Source organism: Mytilinidion resinicola (genome assembly GCF_010093595.1).
Source record: "Mytilinidion resinicola strain CBS 304.34 unplaced genomic scaffold BDZ99scaffold_6, whole genome shotgun sequence".
Classification (NCBI taxonomy): Eukaryota; Fungi; Ascomycota; class Dothideomycetes; order Mytilinidiales; family Mytilinidiaceae; genus Mytilinidion; species Mytilinidion resinicola.
This window is the reverse complement of record NW_022985442.1, coordinates 621,622-639,233: the sequence shown is the minus strand read 5'-3', so window position 1 is coordinate 639,233 and position 17,612 is coordinate 621,622. Positions and strand designations below refer to the sequence as shown.

The following is a 17,612-nucleotide window of genomic DNA, read 5'->3' as shown; positions in this document are numbered from 1 at the left end:
CCGCCAACTCCCCCCCTCCCTCCACCCCCACGGTCCCCGTCGCCGTCGCCTCCTCCTCTTAGTGTGCTCTTTATCCCCAACATGTGAGTTTGCCACACAAAGTGCGGCCTTTGTGTCTTCCTAGACGGTAGAAGAGCTCACACTGACCACCCATTTTACAGAATTATGCCCTAAAGGACCTTTACCCGACATTCTTATCGTAATGTCTAATGGTAATTCCACCTTATTGGGTGCGGTTATCGTCTGACTCCAAGGCCTCCTGGCCTTTTACGTCGTCTGGTTCCTTGTGCATCAAGTTCTGCAACATCGCCGGTCACTCCGACATTCTTCCGGCACAATGTGCAGTTATCGTCTGGCTCCATGTCCCTGCCGGTTCTGCCTTTTGATCGACGAAATCGCCATGGCCTCCATCTCCATGAGAACATCTTTGATATTTGCCAGCCGGTCACCACCGTTTGAAGGCCTTCGAGACGCCAGGATCGATCCGAAGTGAATGTCAAAGACGTCAATTCGTATATTTCACTTCCGAAATGGGATCAGCTTGATCATGTTGTGAGTACCTCGCATATTTCCAACCACGTCCATGAACTAACTGCGTCCCAGTCCGCGCCGTTCACTGCTCGCTTTGCTGGCGTTCTGTCACTGTCTGAATGCCTCCGAATCCTCGAAAAGATCAGCACTCGATGTCATGATCGGCACCGCTCAAATCATACCCCGAGTCTTTGAGTTCTGGGAACACAGCCACCACTTGATGGAGACCTCCGAACCTCCACCAACGAGCAGGGTCCGATACTACGGCTGATACAGTTCATATTGCACCACTGCGAATTATGCGAACCTGAAGCCTGAAGTCACTGGTCGACAACCTCCGAAGCTTCACAAGCCATCAGCACTCAATCTCGCCGCTGCCACTGTCCAGATCTGAGATGACTCTTCCGTATCCCGGGCTGGCTGGAAACACCGGAAGCGACCTCTGCATCATCACCAAACATCAAAGCTTCATGCCCCGACTGATGCGCCACCAACCACAAGTTCGAACTGAGTGCGCCAAACTACCGAGCTTGTAAGTCCTCAGCGATCCTTTACCGGAGTCCGTGGACTGACCGTCTATTAGCTCGCAACATCGTTCCGTGTACGCTTAGATGCTGCCACGCTAGTCTCGCTCCCCGTTCTATCCCTCAAACAAGCCGCTGACCTCCGGCTGATATTTCCGGTTAACCTCATCTGCGTGGAAGGCGTTTCACGTTGACGAAGAAGATTCGGCTAGGACGTTGCAGAGGACAAGGCAGGCTGATGGGACTCATCGCAAGGGCGGTTGTTGGGAAGCTTCACGAGTTCTCGGGGAGACATGTCCGCTTTGTCGATCCAGTCTCGGGAGAAGATCTCCCGGGTTGCGGGAAGATCTGTCAAAGTGAATGGGTTTGGAGAGTGGCACCAACGTGCACTGTACAGGTCATGTGGTTTCCGAAAAGCATAAAGGGAAGCAAGTAATTCATTCACAATGTACCTCAAGCAAGACAAGTTCTCTCGTGGTGATTCACAATGCACAGTACAACTCTGAGGCCTGCCGCGATGGTGAATGCATAAGATCCACTATGTCTTAAGTCCACGTGATCCCCCAATCTGACAGGTCCTATAAACTTCTCCAGCTGCCGCGTCCGGCAGGTCATCTCCACCATATCTTCTCTCCACCACCCTACCAAGGCACTATCTTTGGCCGCACTGCCCACCAACACAACAAGCAACACTGCTTTCCGGAGATTCGCCTCTCCAAGCATATAAACCCAATTGCCACAGCCAGCTTTCTAATCATTCTCGACTCCTTACCTACTTCTCTCCCCACGCCGCAAGTACAAAGCTTTACAACGGCCTCTACCACTCTAAACATGCCATCCCCCACGAACGTCGTCGACAAATCCATGACCGGCATGGACAATGTCGCCTACGTCGAAGCCATTACCGAGCGCCAAAACATTGCCGTTGGATTTGCCCTCAACGAAGCTGCCTCCAAGAAGACGACGGACAATGGACCCGTCAATCAAGTTGCCGACGACCATACTTCCCCGTACAATTCAACCACCGAAGATGACTTCGACAATTCCTTTATCGGAGACGGCGACACCACCTTGATGGAGGAGGAAGAAATGACGTCAACGGATATTTCCGCTGCTACCCTGGGGAAGAAACTCGACGAGGATTTTAGCCGCGAAGAATTTCACATGTCTGCCGGCCTGACTTTGATTGCTAGGGAATCTATGCCCCGTGGTAGAACCATCGCGTATGGGATCGTTGACCTCGAGAATCTTCCGAGCCCCAGGTGTGGTAAATCAATCCTTCGAAACCCTTCTTGGATCCTCCGAGGAGATGACCTGGCCCCTTCCTCGACAAACACATCCGTCTCAAACCCCTCTAGCGCTCGCTCGACTAGCAGCGGTATGCCCTCCAAGGAGCGAAAGCGAGTCTCCTTCAACGAATCTGCAACCATCTTTCACATTGACCGCAAGGACGTAACGGACGTTGAACAGTTGCCGGTGGACCAGTTGGGTGTCCTTAGTGGACATTTTCTGAAACACAAGTGCGTCGAACTGCCTGAAGACATGCGGGAGCGGGTCAAGCGTGCTAGGGAACGTTCACCACATCCTGTTCTGCGAGCGCAGAGCTTGCGCGAGGGATCACCTCCTTCACACGATGAACCACGATCTCCAACCTCAGCGGCCATGGCGCGTCAAGAGATGCGATTGGATGTAGGACCTGTTGAGACGTCGCGCAAGCGCCGTAGGATGCGGTCATCAACGGAGATCTTCCTAGATCCCGAGTCAACTACTGACGAAGTTGCGCGAGATGCCTTAACACCCACACCATCTCCCCTTGGATCTCCGAACCAGGACTATTTTGCAGAGGCGCCGTGCGCAGGCCGCCCAAAAGGCCTGCCGAGCGATATTCGGAAGATGATGGTCCCTAAGCTCCAGCGGCCTCGTCCGTCTAGGCGGATGGGAGAACCCAAGAAGCGTCGCGCACCGATTCGCCCATTTATCTCGACAGTTCCCGTCAAATCTCCACGCGAGGAATACCAATTCCTTCCACCTTTGGACGCGAAGTCGACGGGAGACCCCACAAAACCTCCTATTGTCAACTCTGGGTTCGACACTTTCAAGGTGGTTGCACATCCGGACGAGATTCGCGGGCGCAGCGGCCATATGGTCAGCCGGAAGGATGCCGAGAAGCTTATGATGGAAGTCGTGCGACGTCGCAAAGACCATCCCAAGCGAGGCTCGGTGGACGAGCGCGTCATTGGAAAGCGGAATGAGCACAAAGAGAAGAAATACCGGCTGAAGCTCAAGAATCTCAACAGCGCGTCTCCAACCCTAGAGTGCGTCCCCCGCCCGCTCGGCCTAGGACCAGATGGCAACCCTGTTGCTCCACCTTCGCTACACAATGCGATAAAAGACCTTCACCGCACGCAGAAGATGTACGAAGAAGCCCTAAAGATGCTGGACATTGCGAGAGATATGAAGAAGAATGCGACGAGGAGGGCGCTCGATGAACTGAAAGATGCGCACGAGACGTACGGTGAGCCACAAGATGGCTTCTACTATCCTGTCGAAGAGTAGAGTGATACAGAGCCTTCTTCGTATGATGTTGAAAATGTCAGCATGAGCGACTGCGAATTAGGTGACTCGTTGCAGCTCTCCGGACACAAATTGTATCTCGGTTGGACACTTAGGTTGGTAAAGGGCAAACTATGGCAGACGATGCCTGGGTGATATGGAGCGATGTTGTTTGATTTACCTGAAATTGAAGATATGTTGACATTTTGGCGGACAGAAAGTGGACTTTCCTTTCGTTTGGCACGAGTTCAGTATATTAGCGTTCATTAGGACTAAATTGCAGTAACGGAGAAATCAATAAATTCATAACTACTAGTTGCAAGATGATCACCACCGTTGGAGGCGCTTTAGCATATTCCATTTCTTATTGACGAAGATGTAAAGTTCTTGAGAGCGTAAATTAAAGACATTTTCACACGCTGACATTTAGCCCCCTTGCCACTCTATGTAGTGCTTCAGCACCTCATCATCAATCGAGACGAGACGAAAAGAATGGTATGCCCAAACTTAATGCCCAGGATTGTAGCATCGGGAGGCTGACACACTACTAGGCCCCAATTCTATGCACACGAATATTCCACTGCTCTGGTCTCACTCTTGCTCTCTCGTCACCAGTGTGTGGAGTACCTTAGGTACGACGTCTTCTTTTTTGTCGAAAGGTAGTCTAATTTCCGCTGCGTTGATCTTCACATTGTATTTGCAATTTCCACAGCCCATCGGACTACCCCAGCCAGTTGCAAGGAGTGCCCAAACTTATGTCTTGGACGTCCAAAATCAGGTGGTGTACCTGCAAAACAAGACATGACGTTGAGCGGTCTGATATGTACGCCGTGATGAGATCTGCGCCTCGCGCCGACTATCCTCATCCCTTCCAACACTACGGAAAGGTTGGACTCTACCTCATTCATACAGCACTAAGTCACAGGCTTGGGCACGGATATATCGTTGCTCCAGCTCCACTCTTTTCGCTCGACACCCCTGTAAGGAGTACCCCAGCTAGCAGGTGCCAGCTGCGTTAAGAGATAGTCTAAATGTTACTAGGTTGGGCTTTACATCAAGTACCTTCTCAGTCGTCAAAACTTCTGGAAATTCTCGCTTGCCTCGGTCTGACGCTACTGGACCACTTCCAGTACGCGCACTACGCCCGCTTTCGAGCAATCCTGCTGCAGACCGCCCACGACGGACCTCATCGCTCAGAGTTGCACCAATTGCTCAAGTTCTGCCTTCTCCTCGAAAGCGAATCCCATTCAGGGTGAATGCACCTTTGCTGCAGACGCCCGCGACGGACCTCATCGCCCAGGGTCCGCGCTCCTCGCACCAGCTGCTGTGAATAAGCCACTCAGTAGGCCACCCACAACGTACCTCATCGCCCGGACCCCGTACTCCTCGCACTACCTCAACTATGGGCTCCATTTTCTCGACAGATCGTGGTAGCAACAACCCTGAGACGAGCGACTGTGCGAGCGGACGACTTTCGCTTAAAGTAGTCCTCATCACAGGTACGCATGCATTGCAAAAGGTACGAGGTGTTTGCTAACAGTGGCACAGGAGGCAATGAGCCTGTCGGATTCCGAGTGACGAAGCCGCTCTGGCAGTCTGAAGAGCACTCGTCGTCTCTTGCCGCTCTCTCCTGAACGCTCAAAATGCCGCGGCTCAGCTTTCTTCCACGAGCCCCAAGAACGCCATTTCAACTGTCAGTTCCATCCAGCTCGGCCGCTTGGAAAAAGTCTCCCGTTGTGCCGCCTTAGACGCTATTTCCGTCTCTCACTGGCACCTGGACGTCGTCATCAACAACGCCGAGGTGGTTGCTTCAACCCCTGGCTTCCAGGAATGGTCTATGGGGGGTACGCCCAGTTCGTCGAACGCAACATTAGAGGCATGAACGGATTGCACATGAGCTCTTTACGTCTACTTGCCGGCTCCTCCGACCCCAGAGTTGTCTTCCTGGCGGCACCTCTGGGTTCACTTGCGCAAGCCGTCAACCAGTACGCCCGGGACGCCCCCATCAGTACGAAGACGACGTTTCAACGGGTTTCTAAGAAACAGGTTGGTGACTTCATGCAGGATATGCTGCAGGATCGGGACTACTTGGAGGTCAATATGTGGACAGTGAATCTGGTTCTTGACACTATCAATCAATGACGGGAGCTCGACACTGTGAACCCAGATGTGGCGGCCCGGAAGTTGTTCGATATTGTGGAGGGCCGGATGTAGGACGCTGTGGGTACCACTGTCTAAGGTCAGGTTGTGTTGTTCAAACAGGGCCTACAGTGACAGGTCAGAAGTCTGTGCACTCGCGTTTGCCACTGCCTGCGGTACCCCCATGGAATTTCCAAAGTTCAGGCGTCATGTCAAGTTTGAAGTAATGCAAATTAGACTGCCTAATTGGCTGCGTACTTGCTGGGCTCTTCCTCGCAGTGGTGTCGAGTGAGCAAGTTTGGGGCCAAGCAGTGATAGACTCGTGTGCCCAGACTTATGACCTAGTACTGTATGCTCATCACATTTACCTCTTTCTATAGGAACGTCTCGTATCGGCATACCGTTGCCGGGCCGAATTTGTCTTTGCGCCGATCCGACGCACTGGATTTTGCTCAGCCCACCCTCCGTTTTGTTGTCACCCTCACTCATCTCCGTCACCTCAACACTGACATCGTCACCACATCCATTCCTCTTACACCACTTCATCTGCCTCCATGGCCAAAGTCCTCGATATCATCATCAGGGGGAAGCCCCCTCAGCCCCTCAAACCCGCCTATCCCGCCCGCCTCGTGCCAACTCCGCAGCCCCCCGTCCGCCTGCCGCCTTTCGTCGCAGCTACCGCAGCAGCGAAGCTCTGCCGTGGGCCCTTCAAGTCCAGTGCGGCCTTCGGCAGCTGGCCGGAGCAGAAGAACTTGTTTGGAAAGTGGTGGAAGAAGTAGACGTGACTAGCTGGTATGTTTTTGTCTCCCTTCGTCAACGCGGACTACCTCTCTGTTACTGAGCACAGAGCACACGTGGCAGCTTATCCGGCCACTTAGTGTCGTTCCCGCTGTTCATTCTGTTGCTGACGCAAGCCTATCTCTAGCACAAGCACTCTCCTTTGTAGCTCTCTGACCTTGCTTGCCCACTACCTCATCTCCTGCTCTCTCCTACTCCCAATTGTCTCGCCAGCACTCCCGTCGCCTCCCTCAGCGCGCCAAACACTCCCTCAGCTTCGCCAAGCCTCAGTGCTTGTTCCTGCCGGCTGTCTCGCTTGATCCGTATCTTTCCTGAGACACTCTCGTCATACCGTCCACAGCATTACCTTCTTCACTACAACTTCCCGGGCCCGACCGCAGCCTCAAGGGCTTGTGGTTTCATTCGTACAAGTAAGTCCATCTGACACCAGCAAACTTTTGGGTTCTTTCAGTCCAGTCGTCGATCGAAGATCACCAGTTCTAACATCTCACTAGCTGAAAGCTTCTGCCACGCCCCTCAAGTTTTGTTTCTTTCACGGTAAGAGATCAATCTTCATTTTTGCCTAGTTCGCGCAAGCCATACACGGAGGATGAACACCAAATTACACTTGAACAGACCGTTCAGCCGCTTCTCCCGTTCATCTTGAGCCGATGCGTTGCTGGTTGAGCATGTTGATCACATAAAGCATTCTGACACTACTACCCGTCACATTGAACCTGCCTTGTTCCATGATTGAAGCCTCGCTAACCAACTATCTCACTAGGCAAAGTGCAGTCCACTCGAGAACTTCAACAACCCGGAACCTAATGATAACCTGAGCCGTCAGGCCTCTCAAGACTTGTTCTTCCACGGTAAGAGAACGACGCTCATTCACGCCTGGCTCGCGCAATTTATACACAAAGGATGAACACCAAAACTACTCTTGAACAGACCGCTCAGCCGCTTCTCCCGTTCTTTGAGCCGATGCGTCGCTGGTTGAGCATGTTGACAAATAAAGCTTTCTGACACTACCACCCATCTCAATGCACTCGTCATCGTCCCTCATTGAAAATTCGCTGACTATCCATCTCACCAGGGAAAGCAAAGCCCGCTCACTCCGACGAACCTAGCAGCGATGAGGACCTTCCAAAGCGGGCAGACAACTACGGCGTGGCGATCGCGCAGCACCATCTGCTGGCCTAGGCCGCGAACCCAGAGGATCTACCTGCTCCTCGTCCGACCGCCTACCGCGAGCGCCGACATTCAAACGGAGTTTCCCTAGCAGGGCACTATGGATCCCCAATCAACATGTCCTTTCGAGCATGTACAATGTCATGCCACAAGGTGTGGATGCACGTACAATGTTATGCCACAAGGTATGGGTGCCCGTACAATGTCAGGCCACAAGGCATGGGTGGGTGGGTGTACGATGCCATGCCTCAGTGTATGCTTGGAGCACTCGTCTTGCTTTGAGTTAGAGTACGGGCAACGTGCTTGAGCGTCATTCGTTGTCACGGGCAGTTCGTTCCCCCAGTCAATCTCTACGTCCGCAGTCCCTAGATAGCAATGGTACTAACCACCTCATCAGCGCAAAGGCACCAGATTTCAAATTTGAGCTATTGTCGCATTTTCTCCCAGAGATCGCGCCCGCTGCTATTCATTCTCCCTCAAGACCGCCCCACGTTTCGGGAAACAATGGCAACCTCATCCCCGCAAGCCTCGAACCAGAATCAGTACGTTGTCATCCATGTTGCTACAACGTGTGATGAACATGGTGTATATGTCAGTGGCCTCCGCCGAGGTTATTGAACTCGGGCATGATTCGATCTCACTCGCTGCCACTCTTGCCTCCTCAAGTCCGCACCACGTTTCCAGAAACAATGGCAACCTCATCCTCTCAAGCTCGGAACCTGGATCGATACGTTGTCATCCACGTTGCTACGACGCGTGATGAACATGGTGTATATGTTGCGAAGAACTCGGGGGCGAGGAAGGCTATGTCTGGTGATGTTGCCAGGTGCAGGAATGTGGGATGGGACCGGCCTTGGGCATCGTGCCGGGCGGTTTTCAACTTCCATAGCCACGATACTGCGGTCCAGATAGATTATAGGAACTGTAACATGTTATGTGTTGTGTCGCCCAATGGACCTTCTGCCTGCTCGAAAGTACAGCCTGTTAACTTAATTCACTCCTCTGCATCGTGCTTGAAACATCACACAGCTTCGCTGCTAGGGTGGAGAGTATTCACTTTCGACGCGATTTCTCGTTACAGAAATGAGCTTCTTTTATTCGTGATAAAACAGCCCAGCCATATTCGTATCCTAGTGCAGCTGTCCCAGATACTTCTCCACGTCGTCGTTCCCGTAGAACAGCTTCGTCAAGCTTCTTGTGCTTCTTCTTGTCCTCATCATGCATCTTCCGGATGTTGCTAGCATCCAAGTTGATCGGTCTCTTCTGCATATAGCTATACTAAGAACAATCTACAACCGCCGTGCAACATGGCTGGTATGAGAGCGAGGATTATGTGCGGATTCACCGCTTAACATATTCTCCTGAGGCTGTGTTTTTCATGGTACTCCGGACATCCTGAGATCGCGTACGGTCTAACGGTGTGGAGGTTCGAGTCCAGCGAAGGGACACATCGGAGGGATGAAAATTGAGGAATGAACATCGGAGAGAATAATATCGGAGGATGCAAATCGGAGGGATGAGGGTCGACGCCCGTCTGTGGCTCGCCTTGTGCAGTGCCATTACACAGGAGGCAGTGCCAGCAGGATACAAAGTCTTCGCCGTGTCTTTCTCGGTCTGTGACTTGAATGAGGGTCTCTAGGGCACCGGGATACCGGGGACGGATGCGAGGGTGTCGGATACCTGCCCTGAGCAAGTTCGCTTATTCCGGGGGTAGATGACGGACGCGAGGTCTTGACTAAATATTACGAAGCAACCAGAGAAGCAGCTACTCCAGCAGTTGACATCTGGGAGAGCCGCATGGAATGGCTTCGATGTTTTTGGTTGCTATAACGGATCCTTGGCTGAGAGTGATGCAAGTAGACTTGAGCATTGGAGACTTGTTCGCGGGAGATGAGGTATGCGCTGGGTTTGAAGCCTCTTATGTTGACGGGAAGAACTTCCTCGGGACTCTCTAACGATAGCTTCTTCTTAGCCGTCCACTTGTCCGCTGCCATCTCACTTCGATGAGGCTATGCTGGTGCGGCACTGCGGCCACACGTCGATCGCGTAAGGGTTGCTCTCTTCGGGGCCCGACTCCTCCCGATTCATCAGGGCATTCAGACGCGGTTTGTGATTTACCTTCATGGCAGTACGAGCTACCTTCATGGCAGTACGAGCCGTCAGCTCAAAGTAGGGCTCCGGTTGTATTTCACTCGAAGAAAAAGAAGTGAAGTCCTATCTTCTGTAGCCCCAAGGTGGTTGTTGTTCTGGACGGCTTTCTGCTTCGAACTTTACACGTTAAAGCCTTGCCAGATCATCAAGAGCGCGTACGTTGTTGTCATCAAAATCCGGCTCATGGCGTAGTATGGCATTCAGTCGTGCTCCCTGCTGCCGACAGGCTCGGACCAAGCTTCCGAAACCGAAGGTAATTTTGATGCCAGTCAGAGAGATTGACTCGGCGACTGTAGTGAATTTGTTCTTGGACAACTGGTCGGGCTCGATGTCGAGGTCCGTAGGGGCCGTCGGGGGTTTAATGGGGTCACTGATCGACCTTGACACTACTGGGATAGAGGGAACATCTTGGAGCAAGGCAATAGGTTGCGGTAGCTCTGGCAGAGTGAGAGCCTCTGGAGGCGTCACAGACACTGCAGCGCCCTTCTCAATGGGCTAGCGAGTTGCAACTGTCTTCACGGATGTGGCCGACTTGGTGCGTATGGTCGCGGGCTTGCGTACAGGGGCATTCTAAGCTGCCTTTGCCCTGGATTCTTTTAGTGTGTCACCGCGCCCGACTTTGGTATTGCAACTGCTGACTAGAAGGGATGTTGATGCTAGGCAACACGGTGTCTCTCGATACAGAGCGATGCAGCCCCTGACTACGACGATGCTGCTTCCGATAATTCCAAGGGGAACATGTTGACAGTAGGTATTGATTGAAAGGCCTTCTCAGATTCGGAGCATCTTGGTTCAATATTTGTCCTTTTCGATGTTCCAGATGGTTTTCGTTCGCAGGCGGGGTTTCCGGTTGCCGTCGTTGCCATTCGACAGATTGGCTATCGCTTGCGGCTCCTCAATGTACGTCGTGCGATGCTAGCTCGACTCTGCTACGTTATGTTTCGCGCTTTTTGCGTTGGAGAAGGAAGAGGAGGGGGAGGAGGATGACGACGCCGCCGGCGATTCTGGTGGTGGTTTGGGAGGAGGAGGTCGATTACTGAGCTACCATATTAAAATACGGAAACCCATAGCCTCTCTCAATCCATACGTAGAAGATAGCGCCCGAGGCCGAAGATCTGAGATTCATAATAATTAGCTTTCATATAGTGAAAGTAATCAAGCAAGGAAGAGTAAAAGTATGTCATGTTTGAATCAGAGAGAAGATTAGTCCTTAATTCCACAGTGCCAGCAGCCAAGCAGGTCACAACGTCAGGACAGCCAATCCAATCACACAAGCGCAAACGACTTCAAGTTTTTGGTTGTCTTGTCGCAATGCATGAAAGGATGGTCCGCCATCAGGAGAGTTAGCGAGGCTGGTCTCGGTCTAAGGATTTTCCTGATCATTACAGGTAAGAGAGAGGATGGTACAAGATGATACGCTTACCGTTCGTGGGACAGGTGAGGTTGGCTTGGTGTCGGCCGCCATGAGAAGAATCCAGTCAGTTCGAGTCTAAAGGATGAGATGATTACGCAGGCTCGATCCGTGCCAGTCCTGAGGATGCCTTGGGACGAAATCGTCTTCGTGAGAGACACGTTTTCTAGTTGTTCGCCAAGTCAGTCAGCTATGCAAGTAGTATCGTTGAGGGCAGATGTTACCTTTCTTGAAAGCACTGCTTCCAGTACCTGATTCCCCTGCCACTTCCACTAGCACAGCCGCCGCGCTGAATGCTTTCCGTGAGCCGTCATCTTCAGAAAGCTATGCAATCACGCTAGTATGTCCCGCCAAGTTGTAGACAGATAATCCTCTATACTGGATGTTTTGCCTCCGCCAAAACCCAGCCCGACCGCACGCCCAGTACTCAGCAGCAATACTCCAATATCAGGCGGACCAAGCTTGAAGTCCAAGAGGAGCATAGCCGGCAGCAAATCTTTCCTGGGTCAGAAAGGATTGTTGTCTGTAACATCCCCCTCTCCCATCACTCGCTCCAGCGGCGGCCCTCAGTACAAGCACAAGAGTGAAGTCTTGCTATTCGGTCGTTTTTGTGGATGGCACTGAGCCTAAACTGTGGTATCGGACGAGCTGATGCTGCACAAAGCGTGTGGTTGCTGCAGCATGGAGCGTTGGTATCGAGCATGCGTGGGACGTAGTGACGACTGGAATGGAAGAAGAGCCGGCAGCAGGACGTCGTCCATTAGAGATCTGGGCCACGAACAGAATTTAGGCTGAGCTGCTGCGTCACCACCCTGAAGCGGATCCTATTGTCTGTCGCTATACGATGTGAGTCTTGGACTGGACTTCAGGCGACAGCCTTCAGCCGGTAGCGTGGGATATAAATGTCGTCGTCGGTGATAGCGCGCATTAGTTCGAACGTGTTCTGATCGTAGAAGGGCGCCCAGTTGAGCACAAGACGGCGCACTAAAATTGGACTGCGGTGGTCTTGTCTCCGGTCGTCGAGAGTGCGCTTGAATGGAGTCATGCGGTAGAGTATTAAACGGGGGAAGAGGAGTGGCTTTCGTGCGCTACTTGAGGTGATGGGCTAGGTGAAAGGGTTAAGCTTCTACAATGAAAGACAGGTGAGAGTTGAGTGAGGCCGAGGAGTTCAGGCGTGGTGTTGCCAACTGACTTCACCGCGCTAATCTTGTGGCGAGGCCGCGGCTTCAGCGGCGGCGTTTCAAGCCTGACTACAAAGGTAGAAACCGAAGAGACTTTTAATGTATTTGCAACGAGTTCTGGATATCCTTTCAAGTGTGCTCTAGCACCTCGCCTGCTACTCGAGGAATCTTCACTACGCCTTCCTGCATGATCTAAACCCGACGTTCTCACGATCTTCCGTCAGTGAGAAACCGCTGTACTCGAAGACAAGGAGCATATGATCGCCTATTGCTATGAGCTCTGAGTAATCTGGCTATTGTCATGTGCATGGAAGAGAGTAGTGAATTGTGATGATCCTACGTAGTTTTGTTGGTTATCGCGGAGTCCAGCGTACCCTACCCTTTCTGAACTGTCTCGATGTTGCCTATCCACAAATAGACTTTGAAGACGATATGGCCCCTGTATTTCCCACCCCATCCGCTGTCTTACCCTTTTGAGCGCCTAACCTATCCTACTGCACTTTTCACCGCCTTTCCGGAGGCACGTTGGCTGGTTCAACTCCCCCAAAGCTCATTCCGGGAGCACTTGTCCAAGCCAATAGAGGGGGCCCTTTAGCCGGGGCCTCCGCGAAAGTCCGACCACCGTGTGCGGTTAAGTCAACATTTGGGATTGTTGTGGCCGTCGCATGAACATACCTCAGTCTTCTTTTTCTGCTGCTGGGGCTTCTTCTATTTCAGTGGCTTGGGTTCCTTCTTGGGATCCCGCTGGTTCTTGGGTTTGGGTCACTTCTTAGGCTTGGAGTCTTCTTTAACTTGGGTTCCTTCTTGGGCTTAGGTGCTTTCTTCTGCTTCGCTCTATCTTCTGAGCCGGCTACGCATGCGCTGCTATCAGAGAGTCAAGGTGTGGACGTGGCAGGCAACATGGGTTGGTTCGATCATGGCGATATTATCGTCGGCACGTATTAGGATAAGCTCAAGGGAAACATGAAGACAATGGGATCACACGGTAAGAAGCGCCGCTTGTCTATATGAGTATGATCTAACAGGTTTCACAGAATTTGGACCGATAGGGGTCCCAGCTCGATCCAATTCCTACCTCCTACGGAGGCTCCCGAACAATCGAAGCAAATCTCTGTCACAACAGCTGTCTTGTAACATGAGGAAGTAGACGTTGTACGTGCTATATTTAATGAAGATGAAGAGGACGTAGAGGAAAAGAAAAGGTCTGGAGGAAAATGAGGCTATATACACGTGCCCAGCTTCAAAGCACGGAGCGATACTATTGCTGTCTCCGCTGCATCGTTCTTGATCCACCATTTTGCGTCCTCGATGTTCCAGGAAAAGTACGTGTGCAGACGGGGATCACGGTCGTCGCCACTGCAGTCCGGCATACTGGCCATCACCTCGGCCTCGAAGACTCGGAAGTCCTCAAGAAATTCGCGATAAGCCTAGCAGCTCAACAGCCCACTAGCCTCCGTAAAGATGTTTGGGACTTTCAGCTCCACGATTTGTGCCTCTGATCAAACAAGCGAGGCATACTGTGTCGAGCGAACGAGGGATGAGCGACCGTTGGTGCTGAAGTTTGGCGCATGTTGTCGAATATCAAAGTGAGATGTTGACGTCTGTCCACTTGCGAAGTCCCACATCACCATGTCGCTGCTCACTGGGAAACTATCTCGTCGCGGGCGACGCCGAGAAGCGCCGCTTCTTCTGAGTATAACTAGATCGTCAGCATCTCTTAGTTCAAACACGAGTCACGTTACTAGAAACTAGAGGTACACAACGCTTCTCAGACTTTGTTTTTAGGCTCATTGATCCCAGGGCTCTGACACCTACACCAAGACGCTTCTAAACCCGGTTCATTGCTATTCAGAAAGATCCGAACCAGAAACGCAGGTTAGTGTTCACGCCGTAGTGCAGGGCAGGGGACCACAGGATCTGACCAAGTATCTGTTGGGCTGAAGCCCGTCATCACAGCAAAAGGGGAAAGTATTTCGAACAAGTAGAACAGTCTGGTTGCTTACATTGGGGTCGGATATCGTGACAGGAGGTGAGTAGCTTTTGACTGTGGCAAGGATCGAGTCGGATGTATCTTGCAAGCCAACTGATTCACACGTGCGTCGGCGGTCTAGCCTAGCTCGGGCGTGAGAAGACTAGGGAAGGTTCCCAATCCTGTGTGTAGCCAAGCAGCAAGCCGTGGAGAATTGAGCCACAGCATGCATGCGCTCTCGGTTCTGCCGCTCTCTGGATCTTCGTCGCGGCTGTTCCTTCTTTCGTTCTGCCGTCTGTTCGTTCGTTGTGCGGTCGCCATCTCCTTCCACCACCGCCTGCCACTTGTTATGTTGCCTTCGGTCGTATGTATCTGTCACGAGGGGGTAGAAGGGGATTCCAGCGAGGATATCTGAGAGGAGGAAGAGGCGGATAGTTCAGTTGTCTTTGGGATTGCTGTAGTCTTTCTCAAAAGACTGCGCACAAAGCCGCTCTCCGATCTTCTGTATCGTCGCCAGAAGCTCATGAACGCCGCCTGTGCAACTAAGAGAGGCCCGTTGAACCGCTGTTGAGACTGCCAATGCATCTTTTGAAACGTCATCTTCTCCTGGGGGTGCCTCCTGCTAATCTGAATCGCACATCGGTGTCTTAGGTCGAGTGTGGCAGAGCCATGAAAGCAATAGCTCCAAGGTACCTTGCTTTCGGTCTGCCTGACGATTTGTGCCACCATAGATAGGACTGCTCAAAGCTAACAAGCTTCTAGTGAGTCGCCTTAAAAAGCTCTTCAAACGAGGGACACTAGATACATCTAGCTGTTTACTCCTCAGTCAAGCTTGAGAGTTCGATGTTGTTGCTACTACCACCAGAAATGTTTTTGGACGTCCGCGGCGGTGGGCATGTTTGCTGTTTTCTTATGTACGGGCTGCCGCGGTGAGTAAGCGCTTTTGCGAGTCTTTCAGTCGACACGTTCGCAACGCTTTGCGTGAGGTCTCCGTCGAGACGCCGGCGGTGAACGCATGGGGAGGACGAGATGCAAATGGAATGCAGAAGCGGCGTGGAGGAGAGGAGGCGATGCTGTCGGTCGCGCGTGCGGGGACCGGGGGAGGCTCGTTAGGTATCGTGGAGGTTGTTACGAAGAGGAGAGTCGAGGTGGTCTCGAGGAGTAGCCGTCTTGAGGAGAAAGTGAGGAAGCAGTAGCTCAGAGCAGGCATCCTTTCGAGCCCGTCCGACCATTTGCAGGCGGATTTCTTAGTCTTGTAGTAGTCGCCGAGGGGAGTGATGTGTGGTTGATCTTTGTATCAGACTTTATAAATGCTCCAGACCTAGGCTGATAAGCCTCGGAAGTGTGTACCTTCAGCTAGACTAACGCGAGGCTGCACGCGTGGAGCTCCTCGAGTTGGCGAAGGAGGGTGCAACAGAAGGCCGGCCTCGACAGGCTGATGCCAATTCCGGTCTGCGCTTGATGATGGTCGCCGTCGTCGTCGTTGTACTCGCGATGGATAAATGTGCATGTTCCGATGAGACAGAGTTGGTGGTGGACGATCTCTCATCGCGCCCAACAGCGCGCGAGGACTTTTCCGTACCAGTCGTCGCGATACCAGTCGGGATTCTTCCCCGACGACATTTGAGGGTCATGAAGCTTCGCACGATGCTGCTGGAGAGCGTCTCTTCAGCCAGTCAAGTAACCAGCAGCTGCAAAGAATAAGGGAGTCAATCATCTACAAACGTGGATGATGAAGTACCTCCCGTAGCTCTGCCGCAGCCTAGCAACGCGACGGGACCCGGGTGATGGGAGCTACGAGCAACAACCAGCGCGCCGTCACCATCACAACACCAAAACACCATGAAGTCATCGCGAGAAGCAGCGAAGCAACATTAATTTCTTCTTTGAAGTCCCAGACAAGCTGAGAGATTCAATGAAAAAAAGGTCGCGTCAGCCCGAGGCAGTGCAATACGAGCGACACTGTGTCCCCTGACATAGGCAAGCCCAGCGGCCAGCGGACGGTTTCCAAAGACTAGATTAATCGGAAGAAGCCCCGTAGGGCCGTCCCAGCGATTAAACTGAGAAGAACCTGAGAAGATTGTTAGCAGTGAAATCAAGAGGAAGAGTGAGAAAGAAGGAGAACGTACAGATACTACACTTGATCGAAGCCAAAAGGCACTGCAGAGATTGTTAGCAAGAGTTGAAAAGTTGAAAGGATAGGAGTGAGGTCGAAACTTACAAGAAAGCTGGAAAATCGAGGAAGGTCGGGGGGCGGCCTTCCTTATATACCTGACAGAAACTGCAAATTCCTTAGCGCCTTGGCAGCTCCTGCGCAAGTTGTTGCCTAGAATTCAGGAATGGAATCTCATGGAAGGTCGTGGAATGGTGTAGTGAAGGTGCACGTGTGAGAGACTTGGTGCGCGGGTCGGGCTTCGACCGTACACGTGACTGAGCTACCACTCCGCTCCGAGGGCAGCGTCGCTCATCAGACATCGAGCAGAGTTTCAGGTGGTATGGTTCTTTCTCATGTAGGTCTAATCTTGTTTGCTTTCCCGTTTAGTTTCATTTCTTGGTCCACTTCACCAGTACATGTGTCTCTAAACTCTCTCCGTCCTCGGACTTACTAGTCAACGTTACAATTGCCCGGACCAACGTCAACGGCTCCACTAGCATATCGTTCGGAGGATTCCCTCATACCTCAGGTGGTTGAGAAAGTTGGAAGAGTCCAATATGTACGGGTTTCGAAGATACAGCAAGTACAGAGGCCTCACGCTTAACTGACCTTGGAACGGCGGATTACGGCGAACTCTCCCCGCAGCAAAGCACCAGAATGCGGGCATGTACGGTCTGGCCTCTATGCATTCACCTTAGATTCTTTAATCCTTTGCCTAGGCGCGTTTGTCGTTCTCCCCATTATACCGCTTCATCCTGCTCGTGCGCTATGATCATTTACCCCGATCTTGCTTCAGCGGGCGTCGGGCCACTGGGACAGAAAAGACGGCTACAACAGAGCCGTTGCCAATGGTGGGCTGTCATGTCTCCCAGGGGAATTCAAATTAGCCGCCCATGCTGTCAACGGGGGCGTTGACCGTTGCAACTGAAGCGCGTGCGTCTTGCAGATATTTTCCAGGATCACGATTCACATTCGCGGATCTCAGTTCTCCTTGTCTTGCCCCGGTAGAGCACCGCCGCACATTGGACGA

The 17,612-nt window shown here is 52.3% G+C and overlaps 1 protein-coding gene across 1 annotated transcript; it reads left to right on the top strand.

Moving 5' to 3' along the window:
- Nucleotides 1-1,886: 1,886 nt before the first annotated feature.
- On the top strand, nucleotides 1,887-3,611 carry BDZ99DRAFT_474437 (uncharacterized protein; the record flags this gene model as incomplete). Its single annotated transcript, XM_033721906.1, has 1 exon — nucleotides 1,887-3,611. One exon carries the CDS (start codon nucleotides 1,887-1,889, stop codon nucleotides 3,609-3,611), a length of 1,725 nt encoding a protein of 574 aa, XP_033579196.1.
- Between the last annotated feature and the right edge of the window lie 14,001 nt (nucleotides 3,612-17,612).